The following is a 24331-nucleotide window of genomic DNA, read 5'->3' as shown; positions in this document are numbered from 1 at the left end:
GGCGGTTTCGTGGTTTTGTTTTCAATATCCATTGGGAGCCAGGTGAAGATTTAACTGTTTATATGTATGTGCTTGAAAATATACATACATATATATATAATTTGCGCTTCGCAACCATATGCCTGGGAAAGGAGTGTCCTAGGTTCGATTCCTGTCGCCAACATGACGAGCTTAAGGATCTTTCTCAGTCATAGCCAAATTAGCCAGTCTTGGGCATGGACAGCAGGGTTTTCCTCCCCAGCTATATGGGGTTTTTCCTCCTGCAAGCAGGCAAACCAGCCCCATGAACACATCAGCTGCAGCCATAGAATATACCAGGAGGCATAGAGCTAGTCACTTTATCCTCTGGATGGGTATGACTTAGAAGGGCTTAAGATAGTTCTGTAACAGGCCAGTAGGCCTAACACATAGAAGGGAGAAGAAGAATATATATGCTTTTTTACGGGTAGTGTGTTGAGGTGAGTACATACACCCACGGACTACCACTGCTTGAGCACGGTTGACTTTTATGAAAAGGGGGGGAGGGGTTGGATTTGGATATGGCATTTTAGTGTCCTTGTAATGGTGTTTGAGAGGGATTTGTTATAGGTTTGTATGTGTGAGTGTAATAATCACTATGGAAAAGCCGTAGTTATTATCATACTTCTATGTTATGTAGTTTGTTGAATGTGGTCTTGTTATCTGATATGTTGTTCTGGTTAATCTGTAGGTTGGACTGAAGTAATGTTTTAGCATGACTGTGTAGTGGCATAAGTGTTTCAGCTTAAATATTTAGTGTTCTGTCCTTGCTGGCCGTATAAGTGTGGGTTGTTCTCTTTGTTCCCAGAATATCAGTTTTACCATTTTATTTTCCAATGATTGTAATCACTTAAGTTTGTAGTCTGCGTAGAATTAATGTTTTCGCATAATGCTTTATAGATTAGTATTTTTATGTGTTTGGTGCAATGTCTTTTAATTGATATAGTTTGCTTGCTATTATCCTGAGTTTGTTGTGTAGGTAGTTTGTATGGCTATTCCAACTTTGATCAGCATCAAAGTGAAGTCTGAGATAGCGTGTTGTTTTCGCCTGTGTGATGGTTGTGGTTTTAGGATCAGCGCTTTGTGTACAGGAGGTTGGATGTCGGATAGTGAGATATTTATTTTCTATGGGTGGGGTCTGGGGATTTTTGAATATTATTAGTTTTGTTTTTTCAGAGTTTATATATATGCAGTTTTCAGTTAGCCAGTTAGTGATCAGATTGATGTGGTGTTGCATATTTTTGTAAGCAATATTTGTATTGTTGTGAATAGATACTATGGCTGTGTCATCTGCATATTGGAAGATTTTACTGTTTAGGGGAAGATGGCTAATATCATGTGTATGTATATGTTAAACAGAATGGGAGATAGAGCAGCTCCTTTTGGTACTTCACAGGTTACCGGTACCTCTTTGTTGTGCACTGATCCTATACGTGTGATGTGCTTTCTGTTTTTCATGTATGCTTTTGAACCTCTAGCGTAGATGACCTCCAATTCCGATATGTGCTAGTTTGTTCAACAAGGTTTAGTGTTAGTGTGTCAATCCTTTTGTTAGGGCAATAAAAACGACTAATACTACTCTGTTTTTATCTAATGCTGCATTTATTAGGTCTGTGAAATCTTCCAGGAGTGATCCTCCTCCTCCTCCCTAATCCGTACAGTCGTTATTCTGACCCTGATGACCTTGTAGACATTGCCCACAAAGTGCTCTTGGTGAGATTTTTACGGGGTAGTTCAACGTTGCTTTCTCCAACCCCCCCAATTTTTAGTCATGAATACGTCCCAGCCAGATGCCGATCCAGGAGTGTTGCTGTTCCTTTATTTTTTTGAAAGCCATATTGTGTTTGTGGGATGATTTGGAATTTTTCAATGTATGTAGAGAGTTTGCAATACACAATGTGCTCCATGATTTGGTTGATTACAGACAATGTGGCATTGGATCTTTAATTACTTATATTGCTTCTCTTTCCATGTTTATGTATGGGATTGATTATTGCAGTCTTTAGTGTTTCTGGTATATTATGTGCCCTGTTTCGAAGATTTTATTCGACAGTTTTAGTATAACTGGACATAGGTTAGTTGAGTGTTTTTTTATGTCATTTGGTCCGATTCCATTTATTCCTGGTACTTTGTTAGGGTTAATTTGTTGGATTGCAAGTGACAGTTCTTCTTTTGTTACTGTGGGGAACCACATTGACTGGGTTGCTCGTGATCCTAGTGGAGAATATTTCTTTGTGTGAGAGGAGAATGTTTCTTGCACCTTTTGAACAGAGTTTGCGAAGTGCTTATTAAAGTTGTTTGCCAACTGTTTAAGGGATTTGGGCTTTCAAGCAAAGTGTTGCATTTGATTGTTTCTAAGGCAGTGGTTTTGTTTGTATTGTCCAGCATTTCATTGATCAGGTGCCAGGTTTCCTTTATGTCGTTCTGAGCTCTTTCTATAATAGTTAATTTGTTTCTATAATAGTTTCTTTTTGGAGTTCTAATCTGTGTTGTTAAGAGATTTGTTTTCTTTTGTATTCAGCTTGTAAAATGGTATTGTTAGGTGACGTCTAAAGTTGTTCCCATAGGGCACTTTTCTTTGTATGCCTATTAATTTGTTGTCTGTTATCCATGGATTCTGTCTAGTTTGGAAGCATATTTTTATTTTTGTTAATGCTTTGTTATATATTTTATTAAATGTAAGTTTAAGATTACTATATACAGCATCAGCAGAGTCTAAAGATGCTATCTGCATCCGGTCTGTTTTCTGATTTTGTTCGTTTACTATAGTTTCATTTATGATGCTATTATACTGTTTTGTTATCTCAGTGAGCTTTAAGGGTTCTGGTTCAGTATGTAACCGTAATGCAGTGACATAATGATCTGCCAGTTTGCACGTTATGACGGCTGCTATATAGCTGTTTGGAGGGGGCCCCCGTATATTTATGTGGTCAATACAGGATGAGGTGATTGTATTTTTGACTATCTCTTCTCGTGTGTATGAATGTATGGATGGGGTTATGTTATATGCTGATAAGAGGTCTCAGCAGTGGTGAGCTATAAGGGGCTCGTGCAAGCCCTTTGTTAATTTTTTCTCAAATTTGCAAGCCCCTTATTCTTCTTGTTTACTTTTTTATCCCCCCCCCCCAAAAAAAATTTTTTTTTGAAACAAAAGCAACAAACTCATACGGTAACGTAACAAAAATTAGTCTATTCGGCAGTGTTTAGATTATTTGGATTTGTTGTTTCAACTCCTCTATAACGAATACCCCCAAGTTTGAAAATAAAATAAGCCCATGCAAAATCTATACTAGAAGATCCCCTAACTACTTTGTATGTTTCTACCATATCCTCTCCTCCTCAAAATCCTTGACTCAATACAGAGGAGAGCAATAAGATGATTAATGACTCATCTGTTACCAACTCACTTCTCCCACCTTCACACAGACATTTGGTTTCTGCAATATGTATTCTATAAATATTTCTGTGGCAAATGTTCATCTGAAATAGCATCAATAATTTCTCCACTTAGTACTAAGTACATAGTACACTGGAACACTTGCAGCTGCTGCTCAATATCCCTTCGCAGTGCACCTTGAAACCCATAGAACAAGTTTCTTTTCCTCCTCCTCCTTCATCCCTGCTACTGCTGCAGTGTGAAACAGTCTTCCACCTTATGTGTTTCCCAAGGAATACAATTAAGGCTTTTACATCAAATTTAAACAAGTTTCTCCTTTCCCAGTCCACTATCCATATATGTCACTAATATCCTATAGGTTGATTAACCAACCTCTCATGCATGGGCTCAGCATAAGAAAAAAAAAAAAACGATTTTTGAAATTATCATACTTTTTACATGCTTTTTTTGCTAGTATTAATTTTATAATTATGATTGCTGGAAATATAAACTCCACCTTGTTTTATTTTGATTCTCCATATTTTAATAGTTTGATCTAATAATTTAATTTAATAATCTAATAATTTAATAATTTGATAATAAGTGACTGCATATTATTGTATGTATTGTATATGTATATTATATACAGTATATACACTATGGCAACATGACATAAACTCATTGACTTCAAGAAAAGTGTCATCGTGGGCTGTAACATTAGTGATATGTCTATACATGCCAATGCTGCTCAACTGAACACCTAGAGTCAATGGTTGGTTGTGTGATCAACAAACGGAGATGTTCTGGCATCACTAGTGCAGGAAAACACCCAGTACGGCTGCTGAAAATGACCGACAGGGACAGGAGGGTGTTAAAACGGGTGGCATGCAAAAACCAGCAATCGGCACAGACCATCCATCATGAGTTCCAGAGCACCATTAACACCATGGTGAGCACTAATGTTGTACAATAAGAACTCCACTTACTGGGTTTCTACAGAAAAGCAGTGGGACACAAGCTGAACATCACAACAACAAACAAGGTGGCTCATCTGGCCTGGTGTAAAGAGCATGCGAACTGGACAATTGAATAGTGGAAAATGGTATTCTGGAGCAGTGAATCAAGGCTCACCTGTTTCCAGTCTAATGGCAGGGTGTGGAGGCAGCCTGGTGAATGCTTGTTACCACAGTTGTTGTACCAACAGTAAAGTTTGGTGGTGGTGGTGGAGTAATGGTGTGGGATGCATTCAGCTGGTTTGGAGTTGGACCACTAGTCATTATCCATGGATTCATGAAGACAGGTCAGTATCTTGATATTCTGGTTAATCAGGTGCTGCCTACAATGCAGTGTTTATGGGAACGGACTCATGTTACTATCAAGACAACAATGCAAAATGCCACAAAGCTGCAGCTATTATGGAATGTTAATACCCATGAAGAGATGGATGTTAAATGACTGCCCTGGCCTGCGCACAGTCCTGACCTCAACCCCATCAAAACCCGTGGGACAAATTGGAGTCGTGATTGAGGTCCAGAGCAGCACATCCTCGATCTGTCACTGAACTCAGTGCTGCCAGAGGAATGGAGACAAATTCCACCTGATATCTGCTGCACATTGGTGGAAAGCGTCCCTCAAAGGGTGCAGGAGGTGATCAAAGCCAAAGATGGACATACCCAATGTTAGGGTTTGCCTGCTGCTTTATCAATTGTAAATTTCTAGAGTGTCCAGATAATTATTGGTAGATATTGTATGGTGAGTGGCTGAGTATAATTGTATGGCCAAGTGAGATAGCCTTTGTTCACAAGTCGAAAATGACTGGATGGCACATTATTGTTAAGCAGAAGAGCAAGGAGAAAGTGTCAGGGGAGAGAGAGAGAGAGAGAGAGACATTCAGACACATGATGTATGGAGAATTGATGATCTGTGGAGTGCAAGATAACATGCCAAAGGATTGATTTGCCAGGAAGAATGATATACATTGTGACTATGGCAGTAAAATGAGGTGAAAGAAAGGATGAGATGATTGTGATGGTGGGTATGAATGATTTGAGAGGCAGTGTGAATTGGGTTGCAAGAGAACTGAGTTTCATGCTTGAGGTTAACTTGTGTTGTATGGCAGAACACTGTCAGAGGAAAGATCGTTAATGTGTTATCCAGGTATAATAATGTAGAGCTGAGTACAGGAGTGTCAGTATCGAATGATATGATAGCCAGAATGTGAAGAAAGAGAGGCTTGGATTATGCCTGAAGTACATTTGAGGACAGAAAAGAAGTGTATGTGAGAGAAAGCCTGCATTTGAATTAGGAAAGACATAGGCATCTGAAGAGAATGTTGTTCTCTGAAGTAAGAGTATTGGTGCAGGGAAACTAGAATTATCAGAGTGGATGATAGCAGGGATTGCCTCTTGTGACAATAGCTTGGGAAATGATGAAACACATGCTGCAATGCAGAATCCAGTGGAATCTGGAGGGAATAATAATAATAATAATAATAATAGGTAAAGAAATACTGACAATTCATTGATCTTTCTTTATACTAATGCCAGGAGTATCTGAAATAAAGGAGCTGAATTGATGGCACTAATAGTCTTAGCCTGTTGAAAGTAGGAAGTTTTTCCAAAGTGTGCACCTGAAGTATTTACATGACTGGGCAGCTCATATATAGAGGCTAATGACTTCACATCACTTGCCGTAGTATTTCGTAATTCAAAGCACATATCCTTACTGATATGTACAATGCTATGCATTATGGCAGTGGTTCTTAACCGGTGTTTTCTGCAACACTTGTGTTCAGCGAACTGCATACAAGTATTCCGCCAGTGAAATATGTCTCGTGACATCTTTCGCCAGCGGAATGAATTGGCTGAGTGTAATTGGCTACTCTGATCCTAATAACTGAAGACTGCTATGCGCGTTGTGTGTGTTGTCTAACATCGTAATAACCCACAGTCCAATTTTAATGTGTATTTGGGTTTGTGGGTTGTCTAACATCATAGTAGCACACAATGGATTAATTTATTATTAAACAAAAACGTGATTCTGAGGCAAATATTAATGATTGGGCAAGAACAACTGGAAGTAGTAATGACGTTGCTGCAAATACGTCTCATACAGCAGACAGCATTATACGTAGAAAAATAAGAAAAATTAATAGACAATACTTGGATGAATATTTAAGTTGTGGTTTTTACATGGACCAGTGAGGAAGAATGTCCTATTCCCCAGTGTCTTGTATGTGGGGAAAAGCTGTACAATAGTGAAATGATTCCTGCTAAGTTGAAACGCACTTTTACTAGGAAGCACGCCAATCTTGCTTCAAAAACGAAAGATTATTTCAAGAGATTGTTGGACATGCAAGTTAAACAAGTAAAAGATTTTGAAAAGACTTAAAATTTCTGCTAAGGCACAACTTGCATCATGTAAGGTAGCTGAATTAATTTATATAAAATTTGAATCCCTAGTTTCAAAAACATTAGAGCAATATTAAAATCTGTACAAAACCAAGTTGTAAATATGGTAAATTACATCAAGTCAAGACCTTTAAAAGCACGCCTTTTTAAAACACTTTGCATATCTATGGAAGCCAAGTACGAATCTTTGCTTTTGCGCACTGAAATAACATGGTTATCCAGTGGGTAAAGCTATTCCGAACAGTGGTGTAGCTAGAGCTTTTGCTGCCTGGGGCGATCTCTGAGTTTGCCGCCCGTATCAGTACACACCAAAAATAGTACAAAAAGTCAAAACGACATATAGGGAAATAAATTAAAACACTATTTTTATTTCTGAAGTAAAACTTTAATTTCAACATTCTAAAACGTTATTTTACTTGCTTTTCTCTTAGCAGAATCGTTGATGTCATTGGCGAAGTCTATTTCATAGTAATGTAGCTAATTCTTAATCAATTTTATTTAGAAAAACTCCTCTCATAACTAGCAACACTTACAGTAATTGTGAGGAAAATTCGCAGTAGTATTGCAATATTTGGAACTTAGTTCTTGAGACAGTATTTTAGAATTAACTGCAAAAGTTCAAAAAAGGTTCAAGGTGCTGCTCGGGGCAGACCCCCCCCCCCTAGCTGCGTTACTGATTCTTAATTTTAGAACTTAAGAATGAATTATTGGCCTTTTTTACAAAATGAAGGTACAGATGCTTTTGTAAAATGTCTTCAAAATGATATTTGGTATGCTAAAATGGCATATTTGGCCGATATTTTTAATTTCTTAAATAACGTTAATACATGTATCCAAGGGAAAAATAAAAATATTTTGACATTTACTGACAAATTGTCAGCTTTTCAGAAAATAGTATCTCTTTGGAAAAACCGCATATCAAAAAAAAATACAGTAGATATGTTTCCATCGCTCCATAATAATATATAAGGGAATTATATCCCTTATAACAGAACATTTAACAAATGTTAAAGATACCAAGCTATTTTAAACCTGGTTTTACTCCATTTCCCAAGTAAGCAAACAGACAAACAAGTCAAGTTTGCGCCTGCAAGTGTTGCAAGTCTAGCTGACCCTGCACGTAGTGCAAGACCAAGGCAACTCATGGTAAAAGTAGAATTTTTTTTATTTTTGAAGATTTTTATTTAATAAGGTTAAAACACCTTATGGTAACTTGTTCTGGTAAAATACTTATAAGCTTTGTAATATTAATATCTTGGTATTTGTAGCCTGGCTCCCACTGATGAGATCTCAATAAAGGTCGAAACCAGTCTGGGTAGTGGCCCCTTGCCTTTAATACAAAGCATCATACATCTCCTCCAGGAGATGTGCTTTGCATTAAGGGTAAATATCAAGATTAGTGATCTGAGCTTATTCTACTTATTCTACTTTTACCATGCGTTGCTTTGGTCTTGCACTACGTGCAGGGTCAGTTAGACTTGCAACACTTGCAGGCGCAAACTTGACTTGTTTGTCTGTTTGCTTACTTGGGAAATGGAGTAAAACCAGGTTTAAAATAGCTTGGTATCTTTAACATTTATTATACCCAAGGTAAAATACTTTTGAACATTTAACAATTATTGGAAGAAAAGATTTCAAGTTACTTTCCTTCCTTAAATACACATAATTATGACTGGATACAAATTTGGCACAGTTAATACATCGAGTTGTGAATTTTCGTTACAAGAAGAAAAACAATTAGTTACCTTGTCAACGGATCGTACTCTAAAAATGAAATTCTCTGAAATGACTCTTCAGGAATTTTGGATTTTTGTCCAAGCCGAATACCCAGCTCTCTCCGCAAGGGCATCGAAAATTTTGTTACAGTTTTCAACATCATATTTGTGTGAGCTCGGCTTCTCAATATTAACCAATATAAAAACTAAAACGTATGAAAGACTTATATCACATATTAGACCTGATATTGTTGAAATCTGCAAAAGCCGACAAGCTCAAGTATCCCATTTCCGTTAAATTTTCCATTTTTAAAAAAGGCAAGTCCATGCATATTTTTATTGTTAGTTTTATGACCCTAATGCTTTTGGTGTTCCCCAAATTTTTCTTATAATCAAAAGTGTTCCGTGACTTCAAAAAAGGTTAAGAACCTCTGCATTATGGGAAGGGTCACTACCCAGATCGGTTTCAACTTTTATTGAGGTCTCATCGGTGGGAGCCAGACCCAGAGGTGATACTAAGGTTGAAGTAATGCAGAAGTCATACTTTCATATATGAGTAGCCAAAAGATGTGATTGATTAGTGGAGTTGGTTGATAATCACTTATTAGGGTATTTCATCCTGGAGAGGTAGTTTTAATACTAAAGGTATTAAGTGCAAGAAGAGAGCGTTTCAAATACTGAGTACTCTGGATATCAATAAAGCAATGGGACTGGATGGGATTTCACCATCTGTGAAATGTGCTAAAGAAATCACAGCACCATTGACTTAGTTGTTCAAGTCTGACTACAGGAAAGGTGTGCAAGGAGTGGAAGGAGGGTAAGATAGTGCCGTTGTTTAGGGTGGTAGTAGAATGGAAGTGTCAAAATATACACTGTTTGTATTTTATAGTAGCTGTTAAGATTTTGGAGATATTAGTGAAAGATCATATACAATCTTGGACAGATGAGGGTAATATTATCTGTGAGGGTCAGCATGTTTGTTAAGGGACACTCTTGTTTATGTAATCTAATTGTCTTTTATAATAAAGTAACAAGAGTGGTTGATGAGGGGAAAGGCATGTACTGCCTTTTTTGGATTTCACTAAGACATTTCACAGGGTGCCACATGATAAGTTGATAATTAAGTAGCATATGGGTTTGGATATCAGGTTAATGAATTGGGTTGGAGATTGACTTTCTGATAAATATCAGAGATTAGTGCATGAGGGAGCAGTATTAAGGAGACAGAAAGTTACAAGATTCCCCCAGGACTCAGTATTAGGACCCATATTGCCTTTATATTAATGACATTGTCAATGGGTTGTGGGGAGATGTTCGGTTGTTTGCAGATGATGTGCAGTTGGGAAGGGTTATTAGCAATAGTGGAAATGTGGTAGCCCTTTAGAAGGATTTAAATATGCTGAACAGATGAGCAAATGAATGGGATTAAAGTTTAAGAGAAATACACATAAGGTCTTGAAGTACGGGATCCATTGATGGGAAACTGCTTATTCTGTTGGAAGAACTGTACTAGAGGAAGTGGAGGAGGCAAGGGATGTTGAGGAGATGAGTGTGATAGAAACTTGAAGTTTAGGGGACATATTGCAAAGGTGGTAAAGGTAATCTAGACGATAGCTGCAATACTAAGAAGGACATTGACCAGCAGAGATAGAAAAGTTGTGGTTCCATTGTATAAAGCCCTGATCAGACCACATGTGGTTTATTGTTTTCATATTTGGTGACCAAGATTTGAAGGGAATAAATTAACCCAAGCAGCATTGATCTCCTTTCCACCCAACTCCTCATTCCATGCTATAGCTTGAAGCTGTTTACTGATCTTCTCATAATTATTAGCCTTGTAGTTCCACACATACATATCCTTTCCTCACAGAAGTCCTTGCATGGCTGGTAACCACCCAGGTAATCACTTCATAGTCACTCTTACCAACTGGAGGAAGATTTGACACCTCATTTATAATAATATCCTCTGATGAGATGATCAAATCCAAGACCCTCAATCCTTGTGTCATACTGCCTGAGGTAGTTGTCCCTCTAAAACTCAAGAAACTCATTTTCTTTACTTTCAGTTGCTATCTCATCAATCCAGTCTATTTCCCATTTGCTTAACTAATTTGTTTATACATTTCTTGTAGTATGGTGAGAGGACAATCTTGGAAATTGAGAATGAATGCCACCAGGACGGGTGCCGAGAACTAGAATTTTCACTCAGAGAATGGTGAGTGATTTGAGTGGATTGCCAAATGAGATGGTGAGTGAGGGTAGTGGGAATAATTTCGAGAGCAGGTATGATAGCTAGTGCAGGTAATATGTAGCCTTCCTCAATGAGACCCTAACTTCCTGGAGGTCCTCTTTTAATTATAATAATAATACGGATTTCGTGATTTTGTTGTTAATAGACATTTCCCCAGATCATCCTACAACTAATTCTGAGTTGTACGAACATGATAAAATCCTGTTAAGGGGATAAAAATCCCTTATTGTTTTTCAGCCAGTAAGCGAAACTAAGATTGAAAATATTTTCGATCTTAGTTTCGCTTACTGGCTGAAAAACAATAAGGGATTTTTTTTTTATCCCCTTAACTGATCAACCTCGCCAGAAAAAAATAGCCGTTTGGCTTTTCATCATGATAAAATCCTTTTCTGCCACCCAACACATCATTATTGCAGCCAATGGATCAGTGTTTTTGCTATATTTAAGGCCTATTATTATTATTATTATTATTATTACCCCAAGACCTCATGGAGTCAAAGACTCATCTGGGAGGTCCTTTTATCACACACATAGCTCATCATCTGCTTCTCACTTCCCTACTCACACCCTCTTTATACAGTTTCCAGGGATGGCCTCTGGTTCTCCCCCGATCTCCCACTATTTTCTAGAACTTCTCCAGCATTGATCCTATAACAACCCTTTACTAACTTGTAGGTCTCTGTCATATCTTCCCTCTTCCTCCTGTCCACTAGACTCTGTAAATTACGTCTTCTCAATCTTTCCTCATACTCGACATTTCAGAGGTTAGAACCTACATAAGTCCGTTGCCTTTGGACCCTTTCCAACATCTCTTCGTCCTTCTAAAAACCAGGTGAACAAATCTGGGCACAATAGTCCATGTGTGGCCTAATCAAAGCCTTATACAACGGAACAAGAATCTCCCTACTTCTACACGTCAGTGTCCTCCTCATCATTCCCAGAAGCCTTTGTGTTGTCTTCACAATTTTTGCGATGTGTCCTCTAAATTTCAAATCCTTATCCTATCACCCCCAGATCTCTTATTTCCTCCACCTCCAACAATATATCTTCACCAAGCATAAATTCTGCATCCCATTTTGTTTTCCAAATTTTAAAACCTTACATTATGCAACATTGAACTCATATCTCCTATTTCCGTACCCAATCACTCAATTTATTCAAGTCTTCTTGTAAGGCCACAACGTCTTCTCTTCTCTTCATGGTTCATCCAAACTTTGCATAATCCGCAAACAACTGAATATCTCCATCCAAATCTTCACCAATATCATTAATATACAAGTTGAACAGTAAGGGCCCTAATACAGACCCTGAGGCACACCAATAGTGACTTTCCTTTTCCTGGATATCACACCCCATACACAACTTGTTGATACCTATCAGATAGCCAGTCTCCAATCCAATGCACTAATCGAATATCCAACCCCATCTGCACTAGTTTGACTGTCAACTTATCATGAGGGATCTATCAAAAGCCTTTGCAAAATCCAAGTATATTACTGTGTATCCTTCTCCTTTGTCCAAGGAAGCAGTCACTTTATTGTAATAAGTAAGTAGATTACTAAAACATGACCTCCCTTGCAAATCCATGCTGTCCATCAAAGATAATGGCATTGTTGTCAACCCAATTCTGGATCCTAGTTCTCACAAGCTTCTCCAACAACTTAACCACAACGCTTGACACACAGATAGGCATACTTTATTTAGATCACCCCTTTATGAAGAGGCACAATCTTGCCCTCCTTCCAATCCTTAGGAACTTGACTGAGTGCAAGACTTGTATTAAAAAAACATCAAGGCAGGTGTCAACTCTCTGGCACATTCCTTCAGAATCAAGTCTCACAGCCTTATTAACATCTAGTTTGCACAACTCCCTATACATCTCTTGCTCACTTACAGTCAGTCTCTCCTCCCCATCATCAACCGCTCTCAATCTCTCCATGAAGTCACATTCACAAGACTGAAAGACCGTTATGAACTGCTCATTAAGTATCTCCACCACACATTCCACAACAGCTGTCTTTATACCATTTTCTCCAATCAATGTCATCCTTCCATAATCATTCTTTCTTTTGCTGGCTACATATCGTAAGAACTCCTTAGGATTCTTTTTGGCTTCATTAGCTAACTGCTGTTCATACGTCACTTTAGCTACCCTCACCAACCAAGACACCTGCCTTGCTTGATCTTTGTAAACCTCATAGAATTGGTTATTTCCACTTCTCTTATGCTGCCTCCATAATGCCCTTTCTTTTGTATTGCATGCTTAATCTCTTTATTCATCCATCTCACACCTACCTTATTTAACCTTCTCACCCTTGGAATACATTTAGACATTGCATCTACTAGATAGTTTTTGAAAATCCCCCAAGCTGCATTGATCACTTTTCCAGCTAACTCCTCATTCTATGCTACACCTGCAAGGTATCTCCTGAGCTCTTCATAATCACCCCCATTCAGTTCCACACAGTTCTGATGAGAAGATGCAATTATTTATAATTGCATCTTCTGATGAGATGACCAAATTCAAGACCGTCAATCCTCTCGTGCCCTCTGTTATGTACTGTCTGAGATAGTTATCCCTCAAAAACTCAAGTAACTCATTTTCTTTACTTTCAGTTGCCTATCTCATTATTCCAGTCTGTATTGCCATAATTAAAATTGCCCATAATGATCACTCTTTTCTTATTTGCTTGGCTAATTTGATTATACATTTCATGGTCACTACCATACACATTTCCTGGTCTATAACAACATACAACCAACTATTTCATTTCATTCACCTCTATCTCACACCATACTGCCTCAAAACCACTGGCACTATTTCCTTCTTGCATCTCTACTTTATATGGACATAACTCTTTCCCTATCATCAATAGCACTCCCCCTCCCTTTTTACCCCTTCTATCATCACGAAACACATCATACCCTTCCATTTCTATTCCTGTCAGGATGTCATCCTCTTCCAACCATGTCTCTTATTCCGACAATCTTTGGGTGAACAGACGCAATTAGTGCAACCATTTCATGTGCCTTGTTTCTTACACTTCTAGCATTTGTATATAAACACAACAGCTCATTCCTGGACTTACAGCTAGTTCCACTGATAGCACTCATTCTATGTGATCTCTCCATGCTAAAACAGAGCCATTTTCCTTTCTGCTTATTCATTTTAAAATACTCTTTAATTCCAACTCTTCCAACTCTTTCCTCTTGATCCCAGGTCATCACATTCCTTTCCTGTCTACACATGTTCTCACATCCTCTTGGAGCATCCACCTTTCTCACACCGTGTACTCTTGTCCACCCTGGGCCTTCCCGTTTCCCTGTTCATCTTGCACACCCATTCTCTCATTTTAAATACTAATGCCACTCACTTCCCCATTCATAACAACCTCTTTAATCTCTCCTGCTCTTCCACATCACTTCCCACTTGATCTCATTCATTCTCTCTACTCACTTCTCTATATTTCAGCAGCAGTCTTTCCAAGCGACTCACACTATATCCACTCAAATGTGCTATCGCTCCCATACAGTTCACTTGGTCCTTCAAACTCAATCCACACATCAACAAACTGTACTCTCCTCTCCTCACAGATTTCATCCAACATATCATTCATAATCCTTGCTCTCCACAGTCATACCTAGGCAACATGCTAACTACCCTTCCTGTCACACTATTGTCTTTTATCTGTCTAAGCAGCCTCCTGATATCCACTCTGACGTGCTCTTTGTCCTCTGTCAAATCATTCGTACCTAATGAAACCATCAACTCCTTTGCTCTCTCCCTTTTCATATCCAATGTCTCAATCACTCTACTCATTTTACCGTCTTGAAAACATACCTTGTGCATCCTGTCATCCAGCACACCTTTAATAATGGAGTCTCCATACAATGCAACTCGTTTGTCTTTCATTAACTCTTTCGTGCCATCACGATTTGTTTTAATCATTTTTGCCCTATCTCATCCAATCCAATTCAACTTCTGAATCTCGCATCACATTCTCTCTATCGTTCAATCTTTCTAATTTTCTAACTCTTGACCTCCCCCCCCCCTTCTCACTTTGACTGTCATTCATCCTTTTGAGTTTCTGTACTTTTGGTTCATGCGTTCCAACTTTCGCTATCATTTATTCTTTCTATTTTTTCTACTTTCAAATCTTGCATCACGTTTCCGGTTTCATTTGTTCTCTCAATTTCATTTTCTTTCGTCACTCTCGCCTCACTTTTGTCCTTTTTACCATCCATTATGGTTTTCAAATCACTCATTTTCTTTGATTATATTAGGTGGACTTTTACTTTTAATCTATCAAAGTTGTGGCTTAAAAGCCACAACTTTGATAGATTTTTGGACACATTTTAATATCAGAAATACTGTTGTAAATATTGGTGAATCATGGATTGAAGTAACTACCAGCAATATGAGAACTGTAGCCCTATGTTTTACTGCATTGTGGGAATAATTTCGCTAGTTTTAAATTGCAAATTAAAAACATTTCTGAAATTCGACGATTTGGGAAAAGATCTTGGATTTTAAACTTTGGATTCTGACAATGTGTGCAAATGCATTGACTCACATTCAAATAACCTATATGATGAAACTTTCGTGGAGATAGATCAACGTTTATATGAGGAAGATCAAGATCAAGATCACCTACCAAATAATTCTCATTAAATGAGCTTTTGACTTTTATTGGATAAATGATGCTATCTTCTTATGGACACTGGTCCTAACATTAAATGAAGATGTAAAGTTCGGCAAGCATTGCAGGATGATGTTTGATGTCACAAAGATATACATGTAGAGAAGATTAAGGAAAAACTTGTGTCTACATTGTTTAAATACAAATTTTTCCAAATAAAAACTCATATTCAGTTATCAGTGATAAAAATCTTAACTAAATTTTTTGTCTTATTTTAATCCTTTTTAATTTTTCTGTGCACATTGATTAGTATTTCTGGTGAGCTTGCAGTACACAAATATTGCAAATTGTTTTTTTTTTGTTTGTTTTTTCATCAATACTGTAATTATCTATTTGGAATGCATTACACAATAACACATTTAATAACATTTTGGACAGTGCAGTTTTTCATAGCATCAACTTTCTTGGCACCTACAGCATTAACCATGCTATGCAAGATAGTACTGTATTTGAGAAATACATGACTTCTGCATTAATTCAATGTAGCTATCTCTTCTGGGTCAGGCTGCCACTGATGAGACCTTAATAAAGTAGAAACCAGTCTCAGTATCAGTCTGACCCTTCCTATAATGCATTACAGTATACACTGCTGAAAGGAAGTGTGTTTGTTTGTTTTTTCTGGTGAAATGTATTTTGATGTTGGGCCATTTAAATATGCATTAACAATGTATGTAATATGTCTAGGTCATGAGAGTAAATAGTAGAAAAATAATTTAATAATCATTATTATTAAATTATTTATAAATTGATTAAATTAAACCAATTAAGAATTATTATTATTATTATTATTATTATTATTATTATTATTATTATTATTATTATGTGACACCTCCAGGGAGTCCAAAGACTCATCGATGGAAAGTGTGCCAACAGCATCGAACGATTGATTCCCTTCCAACTACTAACCATTTAATTTGTTCTTCTGACATTGTTTATACAGTAAAGCACTGCTATGAATAACACTAATTCCTATGCCTGTCATTACATTTATGTAGATATTAATAAGAGAGATATTAATGTAATGTGTGTTCATTAATATTTAATTACATTTAATTACTAGTGTGGTAAAAAAGGCAAAACTAGAATATAGAGGAGATTGGCCCAAAGATCCAAAGAAAATCCTAGGGAATTTTTTAGCTATGTGGCCAGTAGGAGGAGAATGGTATTGTGGGATAAAAATGGGAATAGAGTGACTGATGCAGAGGACATAGTGGAATTGTTCAATGAACACTTTATTGAAGTATTTCATCCTAAAGGAGTCAATTTTAATGCTAGAGGGATAGGGCAGGTTCGAGGTTTAGAGGTACAGGAGGAGAGTGCCTTCCACATACTGAGTACTCTGGATGTTAGTAAAGATGTGGGACTGGATGGTATTTCACCACGAATTTTGAGAGAATGTGCTAAGGAACTGACAGTGCCTTAACCTGGCTTTTCAATGAAAGTCTGGCTGTAGGAAAGGTGCTCAGGGAATGGAAGGAAGGTAAGATAGTGCCATTGCATAAGAGTGGTAACAGACTGGAAGTGTCTAATTATAGGCCAGTTTGTGTGTCATCAGTAGTTGTTAAGATCTTGGAGAAAGTAGTGAGGGACCATGTACAGCATTGGGCAGATGAGGGTAATGTTATCTGTGAGAGTCAACATGGATTTGTGAAAGGGCGCTCTTGTTTTAGCAATATGCTAGCCTTTTATAATAAAGTTACAAGAACATTAGATGAGGGAAAGGCATATACTGCAATTTTCTTAGACTTAGCGAAGGCATTTGACAGGGTGCCACACGATAAGCTGATATTTAAGTTGCAGCACATGGGTCTGGATGTCCGATTGGTCAACTGGACTCAGGATTGGCAGTCTGATAGGTATCAGAGAGTTGTGTATGGTGGAGCAGTTTCAAGGAGGCAGAGAGTTAAAAGTGGGGTCCCACAGGGCTCAGTACTAGGACCTATATTGTTTAACCTTTGTATCAATGACATTGCCAGTGGATTGCAAGGGGATATTCAGTTGTTTGCAGATGATACGAAGCTGGGAAGGGTTATTAGTAATAGTGCAGATGTGGTAGCCCTGCAAGAGGATTTGAATAAGCTAGATAGATGGTCAAATGAATGGGGGAGTTTCAGTTTAATGCAGTAAAATGTAAGGTCTTGAGGTTTGGGAAACATCAATGGAATGCTGCATACTCTATGGGAGAAGTTATACTGGAGGAAGTAGGGGAGACAAGAGATCTGGGGTTGATGATTGATAGAAACCTGAAATTTAGGGGACATATTGCAAAGGTCGTTAAGGTAACACAGAGGATTGCAGCAATTATGACAAGGACACTGACCTGCAGAGATAAAAGAGTTATCATTCCGTTGTCTAAGACTCTGATCATACCACACTTAGACTATTGTTCTCAGATCTGGTCCGCAGGATTTGAAGGGGATAAATTAACCGTGGAAAGTGTACAAAGGCGGATAACAAAGATGGTGTGAGGACTGTACAGTGTTAGTTATGAGGATCAGCTGAGGGAGTGTGGACTGCAGTGTTTGGTGGATAGAAGAAGGAGAGGTGATATCATTGAGACTTTTAAACTGTTGAGAGGTGGTTACAGGGTTGACACTGGGGATTTCTTTTGCTTGGTTGAACAGCAGGAAGGAGTCATGACAAGGGACTATCCCTGGAAGTTATGAAAGGAAACTGTGAGCAAGAGGGTGTGGAGTGGTTTCTTTGCATTGAGGGTGGTTGAACCGTGGAATGCATTGCCTGATGGAGTGGTGAGAGTGAGAACGGTCAATGAGTTTAAGGAGTGTTATGATAGACTTTGTGTTTTCTTGGGGGGTGGGAACCTCCCCTCGATGAGTCTTGATAGACTTTATGTTCTTAGGAACGACCTCCCACGACGAGTCTTTTGACTCCATGGAGGCCTGAATAATAATAATAATAATGTTAATGTTTTTTTATTGAGAATAAATTTTTATATAAAAATAATTGAATAAACTATTTTCATATATACAAATATTGAAAAATGTGTTATAAATTTTTTCAGATATAGGTGCATGTCCTCTTCCATGGAAGTATTATGATGGCTACTGCTATAACGCTTTTCATGAAAGTGAGGCATTACAATGGTATGAAGCAGAAAGTAGGTGCATGGCTAAAAGTAGTGACCAGAATGGACATTTAGTTAGCATTGTAGATAAACAAGAAAATGCTGCTGTTCATTTTTTCCTGACAAACTTTTGGAATGCTCAGCATAAAACTCTCTATATAGGTATTTTTACTGGCAATATTTTTATTTGGTTCATTTTTTTCCAGCTCTATGACTTAACAGCATTTTTGTTTGCATAACATAATTATTTTTATTTATGTTCTTTTATACAACTTTCACTCACAAAATTTTGTGAACCTGATGCACGTTAGTATCATGGGTGGGTTAATCTTGATGATGAGAAAGCAATAAGACATGTTACATATCACTGCATGTAACATGCAGTGATATGTAACATGTCTTATTGCTTTAAAAGGAATGTTCCAGGAGAGTGGGAAGAGGTTAAAAGGTTTTTCCACTTCATAAAATAGTTATAAGGATAATTCAGGTATTGGACATGAGGAAGAAACAAGCAAGCGAGTTAGTGGTGATTGTGGGGACAAATGACCTAAGTGGACATAAGGAGTATGTGAGCGCAATTTTCAAGAGGTTATTGAGAAGAGTGAAAGATAACAGTGTAGTGGGAAAGGTTTTCAGTGTGTTGCCGACGTCTAATCATGATGAGTTGCAACAAAGAGCCAAATAAAGAATGGTATGCTAGCTGAGTTGTGTGAGGAAAGAGAGTACAGTTTGTGGACATATGGCATGTGTTTCAGGGAAGAATGAAATTATACAGGCATTGATGGGTTGCATTTGAATGGCTTTGAAATGAGTGCACTGGAGAAAGTGTTGCAGGATGGAAATACAGTGTGTGATGTGTGCAAGAGATGAAATGAACAATCAGGAGAGTGGTATGAAGAGACAGAAGTGCTTGGCAGTGGAAACAGTAGTAGTGTGAGAGATGAAGAGAGAATGGGAATGCAAAAGGAACAGTGAAACATGGGGAGTCCAGGTGCACAGGGAGGCATAGCATAGGGAGAGTGGATGTTGGAAGTGGCAGTAAATGTGTGTGTGTGTGTGAAGATGGAGTATATTGCAATGTAGGCAGAGAAGTTGAAACTGGTAAGTAGTGATAAAGGTGAATAGGCAGGTGTTGTGGGAAAATCACAACCAAGAAGTGGCAGGGATAGGATTGGTTGGAGACCTAAAATTACTGTGTATGTTTACAAATGCCAGAAGTATTAGAAATAAGAGAGATGAAATGGTTTCACTGATTGAGTTTATTTTTCTCAAAATCATTGGACTAAGTGAAACATGGTTGAATGAAGATGATATTCTAACAGGAATAGAATGGAAGGACACAGTATTTTTTGTGAGGATAGAAATAACAAGACGAGAGGGGAAAGTTCAGCGGTAAGGAAATAAATGCTGCTTGTGAACTGACAAAGAAATACTTAACAGCACCAATGCATGAATGTATTCTGAAGGTCAAAAGGCTGAATAAGGTAAGTGTATTGATGAACGAGGAGCTTAAGCATGAAATCTGGAAAAAGATATTTGGAGGCAGTACAAGATGAATAATTGTAATAATCAGTTAAATGAAGAGTATAAAGAACAAGCCAGGAGAGTGACTCAGTTAGTAAGGAAAACAACAAAAGTGCACTATGAGCAGAAATGGGCAAATCAAGTGAAGAAAACTCTAGGGAGTGTTTTAGATGTGCGGCAAGTAGAAGGAAGAATGATTATGGTAATATGATGTTAATGGATGAAAATGGTACAATGATAACTGCTGCAGAAGATAATGCTGAGTTATTCAGTGATCAATTTATAAAGATGTTTCATTCTGATCAGGATAGAATCATTAGGAACTTAAGTGTAGAGGAAATAGAGGAGAATGGCTTTTTTATTTGACGAAATAAATAACCATGATGTCAATAAGATGATGGGATTTGATGACACCTCACCACGCATCTTAAGGGAATGTTCCTGGGAATTAGCAGTAGCATTGGCATGCCTGTTTAATAAGAGTTACAAGGGACTGGAAGGAGGGTGAAATTGTTCCACTGCATAAGTGTGGTAATAAGGTACTAATTTATATATCTGGAATTCTGATGAAGGTATCAGAGAGATTGGTGAGAAGTAGGATACAGAAATGGGTTGATAACAGCAGTATTCTCTGTGATTATCGACATGGGTTTGTTAAAGGGAGATCATGTTTTACTAACTTACTTATGTACTATAACAAGGTGATAAATACCTTGTACAGGGGAGATGAATATAGAGTGGTGCAGTTGGATTTTGCAAAAGCTTTTGATAGAGTGCCACACAACAAGCTGTTAAATAAATTGAAACAGATGGGATTGGATAACAGTCTTTTGAGTTGGATAAGTGACTAAACTGTCAGATAGGTATCAGAACGTTGTATATGGGAGTGCAGTATCCTGAAAGAGGAAGGTCACTAGTGTACCACAAGGGTTAGTTTTGGGATCATTGCTGTCCAATTTGTATGTTAGTGATACTGAATGGGTTTAACTAGTGATATGAAATTGTGTGCAGATGATGCAAAATTGGGGAGAGCAATGCAGAGTCAAGTGGATGTTATGGCATTACAGATGTACTTATAGATTGCGTGAATGGGCAGTTAAGTGGAACTGTCAGTTCCATGTTGCAAAGTGTAAGGTTTTGAGATTTGGTAAACAGTGATGAGATGCAAAGTTTACACTTAGTGGATTAACTTTAAGGGAAGTGGAGGAGATGAGAGATCTAGGAGTGATGGTGAACAAGGACATGAAATTCAGGCACCACATTGCACAAGTTATGAAGACATCATATTGGATAATGGCAATTATGCAGAGGACCCTGACATGCAGAAATAAAGAGGTTATGATGCCATTAAATAAGGCCTTGATCAGGCATCATATAGATTATTGTGCACAGATATGGTCACCAGATTTTCATGGCAACGAGGATATGTTGGAAACAGTCTAGAGAAGATTCACAAATGTGGTCAGTGGTCTTTGGAATGTGGAGTATAAGGACAGATTGAGAGAATGTAAGTTGCAAAGTCTCATGAACAGGAGAAAGGGGGAGGAAGTTATATGATTGAGGCATATAAGCTAGTCAGGGGTTGTTATCATGTTAACATGGAAGAGATTTTTTATAGAATGGGAGGTGGGAGAGTGGAACGAGGCCATCACTGGAAACTGTATAAGAAGGGTGTGTGAGGAGCAGGTTCTTTGCATGGAGAGTTGCTGGTGAGTGGAATGCCTGAATGTGTTGTGAATGTAGACACATTGAATCAGTTTAAGACACGGTTGGATGGGCATTATGTGCAATAGTGTATACCTCCCATGATGAATTTCTGATTCCATGGAGGTCAGTGTCAATAATAATGATAATAAAATAAAGATGGTCAGACTATGAAGTGTAGGCTGATTTTTCATAGATTACCAAATGACTAGTTGGTAACTAAATTATTATTATTATTATTATTACTTGACACCAGGGAGTCCAAGGACTCATCGAGGGAGAGCACCTTCTCTACAACTCTCTGTCTCCCAATCCACCAACCGCAACTACCTTCATCATCTATATCAATGCCATCTACTGCCGACCACCACTACTACTATTTTCATGGACAATCACAAACATCCATGCCCACAGCAGGATTCGAACCCGCAGACTTTTGGCTGGAGAGTGGATATGCTAACCACTTGGCCAACCAGGCCGGAAAAATTGGAATGAATGGGATTAGATTAAATCAGTGAGTTGAATGCCTGATTGGTTGTTGGATAGGTATCAACAACTTGTAAATCAGATGCAGTATTCTTAAAGAGGAAAGTAACTAGTGATGGTCAGCTAGGGTTTCCTTTGTGGCATTTGTTCTTTAATTTATATATAAATGATATTGCAATAGATTTAACTGGACGGATGCAGTTATTTGCAGGTTATATAAAATTATGGAGATCAATGAGAGTGAATCAGATGTTGTGGCCTTACAGAAACATATGAATAAATTGTATGAGTGATTTGGCAAGTGCCAGTGTTGCAGAATATAAGACTCTGGAATTTGATAGGCACGGATGGTATGAAAAGCATACAGTTGGTGGGGAAATTTTAAAAGAGATAGAGGAGTTGAGAGATTGAGAAGTGGTGGTGGTGGTGGTGGACAGGGAGTCAGAGTTTAGGGATCACATTACATAAGTTGTGAAGTCATCTCATTGGACAGTGTAATGATGTAAAGGACCTTGACATGCAGAAATAAAGAGGTTATGGTCCATTGTATAAGGTCTTGATCCAGCCTCCTATGGATTATTCTGTGCAGATGTGGTCAGCTGGTTTTCATGTGGTGAGAAATATATTAGAAAAAAGCTGAAGAGAATTGACTGAGGTGATATCTGGTCTTTGGAATGTGAGATATAAAGATAGGTTGAAGGAATGAAATTTGCAGAGCTTCTTTAACAGGAGGACGAGAGGAGATATGATTGAAACATATAATTTGCTAAGAGGTTGTTACTAGGTTAATGTGGAAGAAGTTTTGCATAGAATAGGAGATAGGAGTAGAACAAGAAGTTGCTCCTGGAAACTATAAAATCACATTCTTATAACATGCAGGAGCACATAAGCCATTCACTCCCACTGCTGTCTTCACATTGATATTTCTCAGTGAGTGGTGAGTGAAATGCACTGGCTGAGAGAGAGTGGTGAATGCAGACATATTTAATAAGTGTAAAGCATAGTTTGATGAACTTTGTGTGTGTGACAGTGTATATATATATTTATATACAATAAGTCTTTTATGTCCTTGGAGGTCTGACTTTAATAATTATCAAGAACAAGGAGATGAGGAAGAATGAAGGCTTCATATAAATCAGTCATAAGACAAGGATGTGCTCTTTCTCTCTCTCTCTTCATTATTTGTCATTTATATGATCATTGAATTATTTATATGATTATTGAATGAAAGTGGCATTAAACCTGTTATCAGTATTGGAGATGTTCAACTGAAAACCATTATTCTTTGCCCACACTGCCAGTTTATTTAAACCATCCTGCAAGATCTATTGCCCAACCTAGTTTTGCATCATCAACAAACAAACAATTGAATATCCCTTCTTGTGGTGAGCCATGGGATCTCCACTCCCCCCCCCCCCCTGGCAAAGTACATCATGGAGACCTTTGAAGAAAAAGCCTCTGCACTACACAATATAGATACACTATGTTGATAATGTGTTCTCCATTTGGCAACATGATGCTGAGGCTCTTAACACTACTGTGACATCTTAATAACTAGCACTACAGGATCCATTTCACCATGGAAAAGAAAAAAAAAAATAACAGTCTGCCTTTCCTTAGACATCTCGATTACATGCCAACCTGATATGTAATATGGATCCCTGGATTTCTCAGTTTACAGAAAAGACACACACACACACACACACACAGACGATACCTTCACCATCAACCAATTACCCCCCCCCGCAACAGTCTGGGATTATTAAGATCTGGTACAACAGGGCAAAATTGATTAGCTCTAATGATGCTCTCACCACTGAACTTGAACCCTTTCGCAACACCTTCTTACCCAGTGGCTGCAACCCCTCCTGAATAGAGACTATACCAAATCTGTTATAAATCCCATATATCCAAGGCACATCTAAAAAAACTGATAAAAATTCTAAAAAGATAAAACCTAACAATCACTTTTTCTTTATGCGACTGAAACCCACAAATGATTGTAAACCTATAGTATATTAGCACTTTGGGTGGGATGAGTTTTTTTTTTTTTCTATTTTAT

General features: G+C 37.9%; 1 protein-coding gene across 2 annotated transcripts in view; it reads left to right on the top strand.

The window, feature by feature from the left end:
* The window catches only part of LOC150108267 (uncharacterized), a 709268-nt gene that overhangs the window by 199080 nt on the left and 485857 nt on the right, over positions 1-24331 (top strand). For both annotated transcript variants that reach the window (XR_016548127.1, XM_090390670.1), the window contains exon 18: positions 18493-18717. Coding sequence is in view for 1 of the 2 variants with exons in the window: in XM_090390670.1 (XP_090246796.1) it covers positions 18493-18717 (225 nt within the window). In the remaining variant the exon portion in view is untranslated. The remainder of the gene's footprint in view (positions 1-18492; positions 18718-24331) is intronic.

Source organism: Typopeltis vanoorti, chromosome 3 (assembly GCF_054136105.1).
Source record: "Typopeltis vanoorti isolate ZY-2024b chromosome 3, IOZ_Tvanoo_1.0, whole genome shotgun sequence".
NCBI lineage: Eukaryota > Metazoa > Arthropoda > Arachnida > Uropygi > Thelyphonidae > Typopeltis > Typopeltis vanoorti.
This window is presented reverse-complemented; position numbering and strand designations above follow the sequence as displayed.